Source organism: Mustela nigripes, chromosome 6 (genome assembly GCF_022355385.1).
Source record: "Mustela nigripes isolate SB6536 chromosome 6, MUSNIG.SB6536, whole genome shotgun sequence".
Lineage (NCBI taxonomy): Eukaryota > Metazoa > Chordata > Mammalia > Carnivora > Mustelidae > Mustela > Mustela nigripes.
Genome location: NC_081562.1, coordinates 31298991 through 31311680, shown reverse-complemented (window position 1 = coordinate 31311680; position 12690 = coordinate 31298991). Strand labels below are relative to the sequence as shown.

The 12690-nt window shown below is 36.1% G+C and overlaps 1 protein-coding gene across 5 annotated transcripts in view; it reads right to left on the bottom strand.

Annotated features, from left to right (window-relative positions):
• Positions 1-12690, bottom strand: part of CEP290 (centrosomal protein 290) — a 100114-nt gene that overhangs the window by 17327 nt on the left and 70097 nt on the right. For 3 of the 5 annotated variants that reach the window (XM_059402376.1, XM_059402377.1, XM_059402378.1), the window contains exons 41-44: positions 5667-5812; positions 4945-5100; positions 2711-2834; positions 1622-2245 (exon numbers count right to left, since the gene is read on the bottom strand). In XM_059402376.1, coding sequence (XP_059258359.1) covers positions 1622-2245; positions 2711-2834; positions 4945-5100; positions 5667-5812 — 1050 coding nt within the window. Of the gene's footprint in view, positions 1-1621; positions 2246-2710; positions 2891-4944; positions 5101-5666; positions 5813-12690 lie in introns of those variants that run through there. The other 2 variants (XM_059402379.1, XM_059402380.1) reach the window with 2 other exon arrangements.

The following is a 12690-nucleotide window of genomic DNA, read 5'->3' as shown; positions in this document are numbered from 1 at the left end:
AGAGAAATCACAAGTAGATGGAGAGGCAGGCACAGAGAGAGAGAGAGGGAAGCAGGCTCCCTGCCGAGCAGAGAGCCCGATGCGGGACTCGATCCCAGGACCCTGAGATCATGACCCGAGCCGAAGGCAGCGGCTTAACGCACTGAGCCACCCAGGCGCCCCACATCAGGGTTTTTTGTTTTTTGTTTTTGTTTTGTGTTGAACGCAATTCTCTCCTCACTGAAACATGGCAGCAATTATTTAAGTACAAATGGATCATTCTTCCCATTTCTCAAAAAAAAAATTAAAGGTATTTGTTGAAACTGTCCATATGTCTGGAAAATAAATTCTAATGAAACTCTATTCTGTAAAAATAATATGAATAAAACTCTTACATATTGAATTTTATAAGATTTCCAGTTCTTGTATAGAAGAGGAATCCTGCTAAAAGGGATACACTGCTAGGGGCACGTGGGTGGCACTGTCAGCAAAGTGTCAGACTCTTGGTTTCAGCTCAGGTCATGATCTCAGGGTTGTTGAGACTGAGAACTGCTTTGCTCTGTGCTCAGTGCGGAGTCTAAGATTCTCTTTGACTCTGCCCCTCCCCACCACATGCTCTCTCTCTCTCTAAAATAAATAAATCTTAAAAACAAAAACGGATGGGGGATACACTGCTAGAAACCAAATTCTTAGTGGGTGGGGGTTAAAGAAACACACAGTGGATGTCTCAAACTTTTAATTATTTATTATCAAGTAAAAGAAAAAGTTTTATGAACCTGGATAAAGAAATGAAACAAGAATGAAGGCACTTTCATCCATTTTCTCCTCACATTTAAATGTCTGTTTTTATTGATGTTTTTAGGACTTGGGTGATTGGAATATATAGGCGGAAAGGATAAAGAAAAAAAAAAGATAAATGCTATTTGATTTCAACCAGGGGCAAACATGTTTTAGTCTGTACTGCACTGTGAACGGACTGAAAAGTAGTGTGTCAAGAGAGATCATGAACTACAGAGTCAGACCTGTGTTTAGATCCTGGTTCTGGATCACTAGAGATATTACTTATGCTCCAAGCTTCCCATGTAAAACAGAAATAATACTCTGCAAAGCGCTTTGCAAATTAAATCTAGGCACAACACTGCAACACAGGCAAACTCCCTTCTTTCATTATAAAAAAGTATATGTCATAAACTATGTGGCAAAAAGATGACCAAAGAATGTCATACAGTATCATACTTTTACTGATTGTATTCACTGTAGTAAAAATCTGTGATGAGACTTCAGAGCAACCTGAATTAGAAACTTCTAAGGCAACATGAACACCTCTATAGGACAAGATTTTTGTCACCCCATAATGTAATCTAATTCTTTTTAAGTGAGTACTAGTGGTAAAACAGTGAGTACTAAAATGAATTAGGAAATGCACAACCATTAATTTTTGAAGGAACCAGTCAAATATTAGAGCTAAAGACACATTTCTTAATATATTATATTACATATTATATATATATCATTAACAATATAGTTAATATTCTTTACGAATCCTATACAATGTATTTGCATTTGTCCCACATGTGTATACCACTTGCTACAGGAAGATTCTGCTAACACACACACACACAGGACCACCATGGACTCAAACCTGGGACACTTCTTTTCTTGGCCGGATTGGTCCGTCGGAGTCAGAGTTTGCCTGTGCGCCCTCCTCAGCACACTGATTCAGTGCAGCCGCAACCGTGGCATAATCAGGGTCCTCTCTGGCGGATTCCTCTGGATCCCAGTGGTTGTTGTGACCCACAGCTTCAGCTACATGTCCCTCTCCTTTGTCATTCTTGCCTAGCTCATTCTCTTCCTCGTTTTTATGTTCCTGTTTATTATTTTCACAACTGTCTTGATTAATTTTCTCCATTTCGGGATCTGGTTCATTTTCAAAATTGGACTTAGCATCTGCCAAGGTACCATTAGTTGACTTAAATGGACTTGACTTATGTTTTGGTCTTGTCTCAGATTTATTTAACTCTGGAGGCTCTACAATATCTTCTGCTGTGTGTTTTTCTTCATTACTGGGATCCCGTAGAATATCTTTAGGTACCTTATCATGTAAGTCATCACTGGCTTCTATTCCCTTCCCATTTTTAATTCTGAAAACTGTTACGGGTTTTTTTTTGTTCCTATGTAAAGTGTTCTTTTTGTAAAAAGTATTGTGCCTGTATTTATTAACACTGGTAGCAAGGGTAGAAAGCGTAGTTGTGTCACATAACAGATTCTGCTTGAAGCAGAAGAAAGAGAAGAAACATGAAAAGAAGAAGAAAGAAATAACAAAAACATACACACCGATTGTTTTAAAGTAAGACACAACAAACAATTCTGTATGAGTGAATTTTTATAAAGAAATCTAGAAATATATAACATGTCTGAATGGAAACAATACTAAATAGACATATTTTTCTAATTTACCCAATTGTATGTTCTTGCTGGAGCAAAACTCAAAATGATAACTTCATTTAAAACCACATTTGTAATAAAGTTTCATATAAAGCCTAAGAATCTTAAGTTTACTTATGTATGAAGGATTAAAGAAGTTCACATACATCACTACCTGGTAAAAATAAAAGTTGGATTTATTGCATTAATATTATAAGAGGAATCTAATATTCTGGCTCAGATAAAGGTAGAAATTGATATCACTTTTAAACTTTAAAAACAGAAAAACAAAAAGGTGTATACTTACTGAAGTTCTAGAATATGCCTCCTTTGAAAACTGTTTTTCTAAAACATGAAGTTTTTCTTGGAGGTATCTATTTTGTAAACGTAAATCTTCAATGACAGAATCTCTAGGGAGAGCTTGGTGGGTCCTATGAGAAACAACAGACTCTTTACTATTCAAACTTCAACTCTCCACAGCTTCACTCTACCAACACATAGAAAAGAAAGAAAATATGTATTTATTAATACAGTATTTACTTGAAATTCCACAAAACTTGTAAGCTTTGCAAAAATCAAGACATGACTCTACAGTATAAAGTGATCCTCCACAGAGGATTCGCTGCAGGACTCTTTTGAATTATGAGTTAACAAGTATATTTTGATTTATGAAAACACATTTTATCTTTAAAGGCCATGCATCTACTTATATGGAACAAATCAAAATAGCTGCTATTTTTAAAACATTATATAACAATTTCATAACATCTGTGTGCTTCTTGAAAAGCTCAAGGATTCACAAAAGGCTCTTAGTGGTGCCAGATAATCTATTACTCCAGGTCTCATGAGTGTGGCTTCCAAGGCCCTCCATAACCTGGCCCCACTACACCTAGTCAACCTGATTGTCCAGGAGTCTACCTTTACTAAGGCAAAAAAGTCTACCCATACCCACACATGAAAGCTTTACTCCTGCCACTATGTCTCTGCTAGGGTTCTGCTCTCTTGGAATGCCCCTCCTCCCTTTAATATCTAGATTGATTCATTCAACTTAGGAAATTCAAGTTGAGCTGAGAAAGTAAGTTCCATCTCTTCTATCAGATCTTCTCCAGTTACTTCGGCCACACAGATTCACATTATTAGGAAAACAAAACAAAACCTCTAAAAGCATTAGGTTTCAAAAGTAAAATATTTTGATCCTTGTGAAAACTGCAAAGGAGAAAAAAGGGATTAATGTTGTTTTGAACGTATGCTTAAATCAAGACAGACAAAGAAGGGAAGGCTGAGATCAAACAGTATCTGTACAAGAGGTGTCAAAAGAAAGAATTCTTCAATCGCTTTTTTCTTCTCCATAATGAAAAATTCTGAGGGATTTAAGAAACAATGACTTAGGAAAAAAAGAAAGGAAATGTAGATGCTCAGGAGTGTTCCCTTAAAGGAGTTCACATTACATTAACACTGATGCAATCACAGGCATTAATAAAGAAGCACTAATGGTAATTTTTGAAGATTAATAGAAAGGAAAAAAAGTATGATAAATTTAGGAACAGCAAGTATCCTCATATACGAATATGATAAGTAGGTACCAGACCTTAAAAATGATCATTAAGATGATTCTGAACATCTTGTAAGTACTTAGTAGAGAAGTGACACATTATGTAAAACTAACTGAAGTTCATCTAAGAATAAATGAAACAGATTATTACAGTTTCAGCTGTTAGAAAATGATTTTATTTGGTTTTGTATGACTATGATTACATCAGCATGGAAAGAGGACAAAACTAAAAAATCTCAAAGACTCTGCTAAAGAAATGACATGGCGGGGAGAGGGAGAACTAGTTCTAGGTACAGGGGAGTAAACATATCCAATCTTGCCTCTCTCAAATGCATGGAACAGCTATTTGAGAATTCTGAAAAGTTAGTATTTTACAGATTGGAACAGCATACTAGAATTTGAGGTATCAGCAAACAGGCAGTAATTTACCTTTCCTTTTCCTCTAGTGTTTCTTGGCCTGAATACGATACTGTTTGAAATCTGAAGATGTATGTTAGTACTGAGGGAGAAAGCCCCAGATTTCCCTCAAAGTACCAAAAAGAGGAGCCCTAGGGAAATGGAAAGTATTAGGGAGATCAAAGAAAGGGAGGAACTAAAAAAAGGGATCTTATACAGTCATTTATGAACTTCTGGGCTCACCACAGAGTGGTGTGTACATGGATCTGATCTTAGGGTAGCAAAGACTCACCCCACAGAAAGCAGTTTGGAACGTGGGGCCTGAACCTATCCAGACTGGCTGCCTGCTAAAACAAGAATATCCACATTTTCCATAGAATTTAACCAAGATCCAAAGTTTCACCACATAATATTCAGAAGATTCAAGAATACAATCCAAAATGAGGCAGCATACCAAGAAGCCAGAAATATCTTAACTCGATGGGAAAAGACAACAGAACCCAAGCCTAAAGTAATACACATTCATTATATCAGTTATTGTGGATCAGTTTTCGTCCTTATAATGGGTACCACATTTGCATGAAACAGCCTACCTCATATATGAAATGTCATTTTCTAAGTCAAGATTTCTTTTTTTCAATTCTTCCAACTCCTTTTCTGACTCCAAAGCTCGCACTCCCATAACTTGATCAACAGTAATGCCAGTTGTTTTTAGTTTCCTCTGCAAGGTAAGTTTCTCTTTGTCAGCTCTGTGGGATTTAATGTAGCATCATGAAAATATTTCACTGTTTTGCATTCAATTTATTAAACCACAGCTTACTCAAATACAAGACCAACATAAAAAAATTAGATCTCTCTGTATTTGCTATGAGCTAACTTATTTCAAAATTATAGTAAGCCCATTTATAAACTTTTAAAATACTTTTTAAAAAAGATTTTATTTATTAAAGAGAGAGAGAGAGTGCATACAAGCATGAGGGAGAGGCAGAGGGAGGGAGAGGCAGAGGGAGAGAGAGGCCAACTTCAAGCCAAGCAGGGAGCCGGACGTGGCACTAGACCTCAGAACCCTGGGATCATGACCTGAGCTGAAGGCAGATGCTTAACAAAGTGAGCCACCTAGGTCACCCAAGTTGTTAAAATACTTATAAACACATTTTAAAGAAAATAAAAAGTGAACCATAAACAATAAATGATAATTAAAAGTAGGAAAATTTTCAAGTTTGATATCAAGTATGTACTATCAAATATGATAGAACAATGTAACTTCCAAATCAAGATTTCACACAAAATTAATTAGACTTATCTTTAAACTCACTTGGCAAAAAGATCTTTCAAAGTAGTCAACTGCTTTGTTAGAATATAGACTTCTCCCTCTTTTTCCTTCAACTTGTTTCTAATTCCCTCTATTTTGGTTTGCCATTTTTTACCTTCTTCCCACCTAATTAATTCTTCTTTAGCACTCTGTGAATAACAATGGAGAAAATTACCAACACTGTTTTTAATTTCAAGATGTATCAATTACAATTTACTAGAACAATGATAAACCAATATTTCTTAGAGATTATATAAATACATTCATTTTGCTATGTAACTTCTAGACTCTTTAGACATGCCAAGCTATTAACAAAAATCCTCTTCAGTATAAGGGTTCTGTATTTTATTACTTGACAGATGATATTCTAGGGAACAGTCTGGACTAAGGCCAACAGACTTAGGAGTCTTTAAGATTATTTATTTATTTATTTGCTTACTTACTTATTTTATTTTTCAGTATTCCAAAATTATTGTTTATGCACCACACAGTGCTCCATGCAATATTTGCCCTCCATAATACCCACCACCAGGCTCACCCAACCACCAACCCTACTCCCCTCCAAAGCCCTCAGTTTGTTTCTCAGAGTCCACAGTCTCTCATGGTTTGTCTCCCCCTCCAATTTCCCCCAACTCACTTCTCCTCTCTATCTCCCAATATCCTCTGTGTTATTACTTATGCCCCACAAGTAACTGAAACCATATAATTGACTCTCTCGGCTTGACTTATTTCCTCAGCATAATCTCTTTCAGTCCCATCCATGTTGATACAAAAGTTGGGTATTCATCCTTTCTAATGGAGTCATAATACTCCCTTGTAATATATGGACCATATCTTCTTTATCCATTCATCTGCCCTGAGCCCAGGGCATCTTGGTTCTTTCCACAGTTTGGCGACTATGGCCATTGCTGCTATGAACACTGAGGTACAGATGCCCCTTCTTTTCAATACATCTGTATCTTTGGAATAAATACCCAGTAGTGCAATTACAGGGTCAGAGGGTAGCTCTATTTTTAATTTCTTAAGGAATCTCCACACTGTTTTCCAAGGTGGCTATAGCAACGTGCATTCCCACCAACAGTGTAAGAGGGTCCCCTTTTATCCACATCGTCTCCAACACTTGTTGTTAACTGTCCTGTTAATTTTGGCCATTCTAACTGGTGGAAGGTGGTATCTCAATTAGTTTTGATTTGAATCTCCCTGATGGCTAATGATGATGAACATTTTTTCATGTGTCTGTTAACCATTTGTATGTCTTCTTTAGAGAAGTGTCTATTCATGCCTTCTGCCCATTTTTTGATGTGATTATCTGTTTTTTGAGTGTTGAGTTTGAGGAGTTCGTGATAGACTTTGGATATCAGCCCTTTGACTGTAGTGTCATTTGCGAATATCTTCTCCCATTCCGAGGGTTGCCTCTTTGTTTTGTTGACTGTTTCATTTGCTTACAGAAGCTTTTCATCTTGATGAAGTCCCAAAAGTTCATTTTCGCTTTTGTTTCCTTTGCTTGGAGGCACATGCCTTGAACGAAGTTGCTGTGGCCGATGTCAAAGAGGTTACTGCCCATGTTCTCCTCCAGGATTTTAATAGATTCCTGCCTCACGTTGAGGTCTTCTATCCATTTCCAGTTTATCTTTCTGTATGGTGTAAGAGAATGGTTGAGTTTCATTCTTCTACACGTAGCTGTCCAATTTTCTCAGCACCATTTATTGAAGAGAATGTCTTTTTTTTCCACTGGATATTTTTTCCTGCTTTGTCGAAGATTATTTGACCACAGAGTTGAGGGTCCATATCTGGACTCTCTGCTCTGTTCCACTGGTCTATGTGTCTGTTTTTGTGCCAGTACCATGCTGTCTTGGTGATCACAGCTTTGTAGTAAAGCTTAAAATCAGGCCATATGATGCCCGCAGTTTTGTTTTTCTTTTTCAACATTTCCTTAGCAATTCAGGGTCTCTTTTGGTTCCATATAAATTTTAGGATTGTTTGTTCCAGCTCTCTGAAAAATGCCGGTGAGATTTTGATAGGATGGCCTGCTTAAGAATGATTGGACCGGGACGCCTGGGTGGCTCAGTGGGTTAAAGCCTCTGCCTTCAGCTCAGGTCATGATCCCAGGGTCCTGGGATCGAGCCCCGCATCGGGCTCTCTGCTCCGCGGAGAGCCTGCTTCCTCCCCTCTCTCTCTGCCTGCCTCTCTGCCTGCTTGTGATCTCTGTCTGTCAAATAAATAAAATCTTTAAAAAAAAAAAAAAAGAATGATTGGACCAACCAGGAAATCAAAGAAGAACTTAAACAATTCATGGAAACCAATGACAACAAAGACACTTCAGTCCACAACCTATGGGATACGGCAAAGGCAGTCCTAAGGGGGAAATACATAACCATCCAAGCCTCCCTTAAAAAAATTGAAAAATCCAGAATACATCATCTCTCTTTACACCTTAAAGAACCGGAGAATCAACAACAAATTAAGCCAACCCCACACACAAGAAGGGAAATAATCAAGATTACAGCAGAGATCAATGAGATAGAAACTAGAGATACAGTAGAACACATCAATGAAACTAGAAGCTTATTCTTTGAAAGAATCAATAAGATTGATTAAACCATTGGCCAAACTAATCCAAAAGAAAATAGAGAGGACCCAAATTAATAAAATTATGAATGAAAAGGGAGAGATCATGACTAACACCAAGGAAAAAGAAACAATCACCAGAAATTATCATCAACAGTTATATGCCAATAAGTTAAGCAAACTAGATGAAATGGATGCATTCCTGGAAACCTATAAACTTCCAAAACTGAATCAGGAGGAAACTGACAACCTAAATAGACCAATATCTAGTAACAAGATTGAAACAGTAATCAAAAACCTCCCAAAAAAACAGGAGTCCAGGACCTGATGAATTCCTTGGAGAATTCTACTAAACATTCAAAGAAGAAATAATCCCTATTCTCCTGAAGCTGTTTCAAAAAACAGAAACAGAAAGAAAACTTCCAGACTCTTTCTATGCAGCCAGCATTACCCTGATCCCCAACCTAGGCAAAGACCCCACCAAAAAGGAGAATTTTAGACCAAAATCCCTGATGAATATGGGTGCCAATATCATCAACAAGATCCTAGTTAACAGGATCCAACAGTATATTAAAAAGATTACCCACCATGACCAGGTGGGATTTATCCATGGGATGCAAGGGTGGTTCAACATTCACAAATCAATCGATGTGATAGAATAAATCAGTAAGCGAAGAGAGAAGAACCACATGGTCCTCTCAATAGATACAGAAAAAGCATTTGACAAAATACAGCATCCCTTCCTGATCAAAAATCTTCAAAGTATAGGGATAGAGGGAACTTGCCTCAACTTCATAAAATCTATCTATGAAAAACCCACTGCGAATATCATTCTCAATGGGGAAAGGTGACAGCCTTCACTTTGAGATCCGGAAAGCGACAAGGAGTCCACTCTTGCCACTGTTGTTCAAGATAGCACTAGAAGTCCTAGCAACAGCAATCAGACAACAAAAAGAAATAAACGGTATTCAAATTGGCAAAGAAGTCTTTAAGATTCTAATAAAGATGATCATGACCAAAGAAAGCTTCTAACAAAGAATGCATATGTACAAAGGATCAACCCAATTTTAACCAAAACAGCAATCTTCTAGCATCACAGTACCTTCAAATCTTCAATCCACATGAATTCTCTTATTGAATATATGTTTATATAGTGCTACTCATCTGCCAAATATTACTCTAGGTACTAGAAATAGAAATAATGAATAATCAGAGAAAAAGAATTATAGTCTAGTTTATGATGGTTGGGTGGATTAGAGAAAGGGAACAAAATATAGACAAAAAGAAAAAAATATTTTGTATTACGTTAGCTGGTGATAAGTGCTTAAAAAAAGAGAGCAGTGAAGAGAACTAGCTAGTAGCATTAACAATGCCATTGGGACATATAAACTTCCAATAGGATACACTTGTATCAGTCTGCATTTGCACTAATTTCTACTAATGCTACACTACTTCATTATATTTTCTAATGTAGCATGTAAGAGCATTTTCACGTTGAAATATGAGAAATATAGAAATATCTATTATTTTTATAAATTATTTTTTGTTTCTCCTTTATATTTCATTTATAATGATTATTTTGAAATTATACATGTAAGTAGATTCTATTAACTATAAATTCATGTGGAATAGTACAGAGGATGTCATGAAACACTGTATTTATTATAAAAGGCAATGCCAGGACTGAAAGAGTTAAAAGACATAGTTTAAAGTCAAATGCCCAACTAAGATAAGTTGCCCTATCAAAACTATCTTCTTTGACACTGGCCAATTTTTTGCCTTATTTATTTAGTCCAGTTAAGAAGTATTCTTTTAAAAAATGCAAAAACTTCAGTGTTTGGTCATTATTAATTTCTTTTTTCCTGAAATATATACAAGGAAATTTGTGACTTCCAGAAATGTGTTTGGGTGTAATGGTATATAAGTAAATAATTCTGCAGCATTGTCATGCTTTGTAGGGACTGGGCAATTCTATCCTATCTGACATTACCCTCTGAATTAAGACTGAGCAAAACAAGGCTAAAATAATTTAAAAATGAACCACAACAACAATAAAATAACAAAGACAAATGTCACCAAGGATCTGTTCCAGATGCGGGGAGAAGAGAAGATACAGAGAGAACTTCTCTTTTTATATTTTCTGTACCAATAGCCACTCAGGCATGGATTTCAGAATAATGTAATTGCATTTTAAATTTTTCTTTCGTTTAACAAATACCAAGCATCTAATACATGCCAAGTAGTGCTGTAGGTGGTGGGGATACAACAATAAACAGAACAGGCATAATTCCTGCCATTAAAGCTTATAGTCCAAAAGATGAACACATAGATAAGTACATCTCTAGTATGACAGATAATAATAAATGCTATGGAGAAAAGTATAGCAACAAAAGAAACAGGAATGCAAGGCTTGGGAGTGAGTTTGGAACCTCATATAGATAGGCTATAAGAAATTGACAGAGAAAAGGGTGTAGAAATTCCAATATAAAAGCATTTTTTGAATATAAAAGCATTCATGAATTCGAAATACCCCATACAGCAGAACTTGAAATAATGCTCTTACTGGATTCCTGGATACAAATTTGATTAGGGTTGCTCTTTGTGTTCTTTTTTCATAGTAAGTAATAATACTATACAGTGCTATGGACTGGATGGCTTACAAAGGACTTACACATATTGTTCCATTTGTTTTTGTTTTGTTTTGTTTTTTTAAGATTTAATTTATTTATTTGACAGACAGAGATCACAAGTAGGCAGAGAGAGAGAGAGAGGAGGAAGCGGACTCCCTGCTGAATAGAGAGCCCCTTGTGGGACTTGATCCCAGGACTCCGGGACCACGACCTGAGCCAAAAGCAGAGGCTTAACCCACTGAGCCTCCCAGGTGCCCACATATTGTTCTATTGGACTGTCAAAATAATCTTGGGAAACTGGCAATGCAAGATGTATCATTCCAAATTTTCAGGAGAAATAAACTGAAACACAGATGAGGAATCCAGGCAAAGCCACAGAATACTGAGATATTCTTTAGGAAATGGCATCCAAGGATTAGACCTATGCCCAAGTGGGGAGGCAGCAAAGAAAGCAATCTGGTAGAGTAAGGACATTTTTTACCTTGTGATTTTTACCAGCAAAGCTTCTGACAGCCAGTACTGTGTGGTTCAATATACAAACACAAACATTTTAATAAAAATTATAATAACATTGGTGAATTTTCATAGGTGAAATGAATTTTGGAATATATTATGTTAAGATATTTTAATTCCATTACTAATTTCTAGTCAGTGGCATTAAAGACACTTTTCTTTTCTATGTTCATGTTACTGAAAATATTTTATAGATATTGATATTTTTGGGGTAAATTTTACAATAAAAATTTCCCTAATCTTAGCTCCTTTGTTGTGATTTTCTACAGAGGCAAACATTACTACTAACACCAATATTTCCCAGGTCTCTCACAATATTTCCAATGTTACCAATATAAATCTTCAGCTTATTTGTAATAAATTATATGCATTTTAGCAACCAAAAATTCTTGTTAGTAATTTTTATTACAAAATAGTTTACTAGTTAACCTGTTAGATAATTTTAAGTAACTTTTCTCACATTTCAGAGTCAATTTATGAGTAGTTTGGTTACTGATTACTACAAATATTGAAATTGAAAAAAATTTTATTCCAAATTATTTTGTTTACCCTAAACCATTGAAGGATAAAAAGGGCACATTTAGGTCTGGGTAGCAGACTAAAAATGCCCAACTTTCTTTCCCAAAATAAAAATCACCAATTTATATAAAAGATTAGGTTGGGGAGAAGTTGGATAGGTAAAGTTTGAGGGGATTTTAGAGGTACTATAATGTTAGGAAGAGGACATGGAAACATTCTAGTAACTTCTGAGTAAGAGTTACATTTTAGGAGTCTCCTATAAATTCCTTTTAAAAAAATACTTTATTTATTTATTTGATAACAAAGAGAGAGAGAGAGACATCACAAGTAAGCAGAGAGGCAGGCAGAGGGGGTGGGGGAAGCAGGCTCCCTGCTGAGCAGAGAGCCCCATGTGGGGCTCTATCCCAGGACCCTGAGATCATGACCCGAGCTGAAGACAGAGGCTTAACCCACTGAGCCACCCAGGAACCCCTGGAGTCTCCTCTAAATTCTTAAAGGTAGAAACTTGTTTTAGACTGCTCTACACTATTTGATAAATTTATAGTATGTACTAGGTATTCAAATTAATATAGTTGATCCTCTGTTCATTAGCTATATACTCGAACTTAGTCTATCATTACTTTAAACATATTGATCAGTATGTTTCTTTTTTTTTTAAATCATAATTTGCTTAGCAAATTAATTTCTTTTTTTTTTTTTTTTTTTAGATTTTATTTATTTATTTGACAGACAGAGATCACAAGTAGATGGAGAGGCAGGCAGAGAGAGAGGAGGAAGCAGGCTCCCTGCTGAGCAGA